At 53.3% G+C, this 4,477-nt stretch overlaps 1 protein-coding gene across 1 annotated transcript in view; it reads right to left on the minus strand.

Annotated features, from left to right (window-relative positions):
- Positions 1–3,469, minus strand: part of LOC105294352 (kazrin) — a 19,084-nt gene extending 15,615 nt beyond the window's left edge. The window contains exons 1-2 of the mRNA XM_023532604.1: positions 3,270–3,469; positions 2,681–2,799 (exon numbers count right to left, since the gene is read on the minus strand). Of these exons, the coding sequence (XP_023388372.1) occupies positions 2,681–2,799; positions 3,270–3,371 (221 nt within the window). The 5' untranslated portion in view covers positions 3,372–3,469. The remainder of the gene's footprint in view (positions 1–2,680; positions 2,800–3,269) is intronic.
- Positions 3,470–4,477: the final 1,008 nt, after the last annotated feature.

The raw sequence follows: 4,477 nt of genomic DNA on the forward strand, positions 1-4,477 counted from the left end.
AGGGGTGGGAGGGGCACCTCGCTTACCCGGCTGGAGAGAGGCCCATTTATAATCAGCAATATCTAGCTGCACGCCGACAATTAATACACTCCTGCCCTTCCAAGCGGCTCTCTTTTCATTAAAGCTGTCCCCATGGGGCCTTAGCTTGGCAATACTCTCCCAGCTGTTGGTCTGAGTTATTGTAAGCACCCAAGTCGAATAAAATGCATGACCTTGAAAGTAATTCAGACATTTTACGAAATTTGACACTGTCCCCTCCCTAAAATGGGGTAGGTTAGACCATGAAGTCCAAGTTCAGCCATAGATGTAGATATCATCTAGGTTGTTATTCAACATAGGCGAGGCCGTGCTAGCTCCGAGACCTTGCACCTCTGCACCCCAGTTTCCTCATCTGTAAAATGGGGCCAATCACGCTCGCCTCCTGGAGATGCGAAGACCAAAAGAAGTAAGCAAAGGGAAAACCTTTCGCATAGGGTCTGAGATGCATCGGGTGTTCCAGAAATAGTACTTTTTTTTTTTTTTTTGAAACTTTACTGTTGTTTTTAACACAAAGGCGACATGGGATCGTGGGAAGTGAATTGACTTCAAAGTTCGATGTCTTATAGTGTGACTCTGTGTCCATGACTTCTCTGGGGCTCACTTTCTCCGTCTTTAAAATGGGGGTGAGAATGTCTATCCTGCATTGATGTTTTGATGGTTGAATAAAATCATGTCCATAAAGTGACAGGTGATGGTTGGGCAAGTGTTGGTGGATTTTGTTGTCGGTGTTTTATAATACGGGGAACTCGGCCCAGAGAGACCCATGTCACACCCAAAGTGACACGGGATGTGTTCTTGATGATGACCCCACTGGGGTTCTTACCCTACAGTCCATGTACTCCTAAATTTTTTTTGGGTGGGTCAGAGGGTCCCAGAATGCAAACTTATGAAGTTTTGAAGATTTCTTCTGGGGAAATTGTCAGAAATTTTTATTAGACTCTCCAAGGGGCCATGATCTACAAGTTAAATAACTGCTGTCCTAATTCACCGTCCTTCACTTCCTAGGTGGAGAAACTGAGTCCCAGCAAGGGCAAGGTCACAGGGCCAGTTAGAGACAGGCCCGATTTCCACAGGGAATGGACCCCTCAAATTAAGGCCCCTCCTTCTGGAGGAAGCCCTGTGAGTGCCCCATGCTGAGCACATGACCCTTCCAGACCTGCTTCCAGCTCTCAAAATTTTTAGAAAGTCTTTCGCATCTGGCTGCTGATTTGAATCCACCCCGTAGAATCTTTGCTCCTGGAGGGTCTCGGGGTCTGCAGGGTTTGGGGGGAACTTGGGCAGAGATCCCACGTTTCTGAGAGGTGGGGCCGGCAGCCCCACCCTGTTCGGTGAACACAGGCAACACTTACCGAGAGTGTTGGGCAGTGGGAACTGGGGTGGGAGGGGTTCCAGGTCTGGTGACCGAGGGTGGTGAGCCCTTTGGGGGATTCCCAGGAGGGCACAGGTCAGGAGTGGGTGGTGAGCATGAGGTGCCGTGGGACCCGCAGGAGGGGGCTTTCAGCGGGGTGCCGCTCCCCTCCCCCTGCTGGTTTCACCCTACTCCATCCCTCACCGCCAGCCCCGTCATGGGACAGGCAAGGTCCTGATGCTCGGCACCTCCTCGCTTTGCTCGCTTTCGGTTGCTACCTGAGTTTCTGATCCAGTCTCTTCTCATTTACTTCCTGCCACCTCGGAATGACGCCAAGGACCCTGTCCAGGACGCACATAGATCTGGTTCTCCTGTTTTGAAACCAGCTCGATTTCCCACCCGAGCTCCCTCTTTTTTGAATCCACAAAGCTGCTTCTGCAAATAGCAGCACACGCCACCAGGTCTGATTAATTAACTGCACAGAAATGATGAGGAAACCAGTGAAGGAGATAATTATGCAAAACACAAGTGTCAGATTTACTAGCTTGTTCCTTCTTTCCCCTCCAGACTCTGAGCACTTGGGGAGGGGGGGGCCCTTTCCTCTTCCCTGGAGCTGCTTGGTGAATGAGGGCCCCCCAACAAGTCTTGCCAGCAAAAGGTCAGGGGAAAGGCAGGTAGGAGCTAGGCCGGAGTGGGGGATGGTACAAGCAATGGGGGCAGAGTGGCCTCGAGGGGGACACACCTGATGGGAGGGACCTCTGGCCAATTCTTGGTGTGGTTGCTAAAAGAAGGCCCCTCCCCTTCCACCCGGTCTGATCATGTCCATTTTACCCTCTCCTTCCCATTCTGCTTCTCCCTGCCTTATGCTGTCTTCCCTTGCCCTGGAATGCTAAGAGCTGGGGTTGCAGGTGCAAGTCGGCAGAACAGACATCTCGGCTCAATTTCCAAGTCCTCTCGGGCTGGCCCACCCTTGGAGATAGAGGAATCCTGGGGGCACGTGAGGTTCCCCGTCTTCTATGTGGGGGGGATCATGGGCATTTGGGGCCTCACTCATTCCCTGTTCTCCATGCTTCTATGGGCAGGCTGGCCCAGAGCGGGCCTGGGGTGTGCCTGGGTCTCCTGGCCAGTGGCATCCAGGACCATATTATTCACACCCCCTTCATTCATTCCTCACCCCCGGCCCAGGCTATGGCACCTGTCCACCCCGCCCGTGTGATCGGAGGTCTCGAGGGAACTTCCCTTCCTCTCCTTGGCGGCCCCGGCCAGGCGGGGTTCCCAGGAGTGCGGGCTCACCTCCTGCCCGCCTCGGCGTCCCGGTAGTCCTCGATGGCCAGCCGCAGCTTGCGCCGGTGCAGGGAGCTGCACACGCCCAGGCCCAGCTCCAGGTCCTCATCGCTCAGACTCAGCAGCACCTGTTCCCCAGGAAGGGAGGTTTGGGGGACCCAAGCCCTCCCAGGACCGCTGAGAGGCAAGCCACAGAGGGGCCTGCTGGTGGGGGTTGCCTCTCTCCGTCTCCCTGTCTGCCTTCCACACGGTCAGGGCAGAGCACCTGGGCATCTCAGCAACTGCCTCAGGCTGGGGCTCCAGGGGGTGAGTGGGTCACCATCTAGGCCGAAGAGCCTCTAGTCGAGTCCTGCCTCCCTTCAGCCAGGTAAAAGAAGGCTAGTTCCATCTTAAAGATGAGGACGCTGAGGCTCAGAAGGGCTATGTGCCTTGCTGGGGAGACACGATGACTCACTGGGAACACTGGAGCCTGAACCAGGTCAGCTGGCTCTTAGATGACATCTCCCCTAACACGGAGGATTGGGGGTTGGTAGAGCTGATGGGAGGGCGAGGGGGGCCTTCCCACCGGGGTCCCACCGGGGTCCCAGAGGTGCCCTACCTTCCCACTCTTCACGTTCTCCGCACAGGCCTTGACGTACATGGGCATGGCCATGACCACCTCCAGCCAGGCCTGCACGGTGCCGGCCTTCCAGTGGGACATGGGGGTGGTCCTGACCAGCTCCACCTGCTGCAGCCGGTCCACCTGCTCCTCGCCCTCCGACAGGCTGAGGCTCTGCCTCGTGGGGCTGCACTGACTGTCCGAGTCTGCAACACACAAGCACACAGGGCCGTGCGATGGAGAGGGGTGGGCAGACTGCGACCCCTAATCTGCGCTCTCGGGGTGCAGGCTTGCCTCCCCACGCCATGCACTTCTTCTTTTTAAAATAGATATGGCTTTTGCTTCATTTCGTCACCTCTCCTCCATTACAAAAGTAATCTATGCCCTCCCCCCATATAAAGAAAAGAATGCTGAAAACTTCATTCAGAAAAAGAGTAAAAATAAAACAGAAAGTGAAAATCACCCCAAATCCCACACACTCAGAAACAGCAGCTGTTAGTATTTAGCTAAATATTCTTTGGGATACACAAATGCCCACGCTGCAAACACACACAGACCCACACACCGCACCACGTGCTCCATTTGGGAATACGCTCTTGTCATTTACACTACGGAGGACACCCTTCCATCTCCGGGGAGACCCGTAATATCTTTCGACTGCACAGGACTCATCGAGTGCACGCTCCGTAATTTATTTCGCTCACCTCCTGCTGACGGGCGAGGGTCGTTCCTCATTTTTCACAAACAATGCTGCAGCCGTCATCATTGGGCAGCTCGGTGATTTATTGTCTTAGGATAAATGGAGCCCCAGATCTATTCCTTAACTTACTGAAGTCTGTTTCTGCAGGGGCCCTCCCAGACAAAAAAGGTCTACCCACCAGGATTTCCCAAACTTATTCTTCAGTCTGTGGTCGCCTGCATCAGCACCTGATAAACGTGCCAAGTTAAAGTTGCATAGACTCCACCGAGGCGGGAAAAGAACCCCTTTGTCTAAAGCAAGGTTAAATAAAAACCCGTCAAACTCAATGCCATGAGCAATGACCACTATTAAAAAATAAGCCTGATTAGAAAGGACCGACCAATATTGCATATCGTAAATCATAATGATGGAGAAAATCCTTATCTGTCAAATTGGCGCATAGTTAAAACAATGGGTATGAAATCCACACAGATGTTAACAGTTACGGAGTCGGGGAGCCAGGAAAAAT

Source organism: Pteropus vampyrus, unplaced genomic scaffold, assembly GCF_000151845.1.
Source record: "Pteropus vampyrus isolate Shadow unplaced genomic scaffold, Pvam_2.0 Scaffold86, whole genome shotgun sequence".
Classification (NCBI taxonomy): Eukaryota; Metazoa; Chordata; class Mammalia; order Chiroptera; family Pteropodidae; genus Pteropus; species Pteropus vampyrus.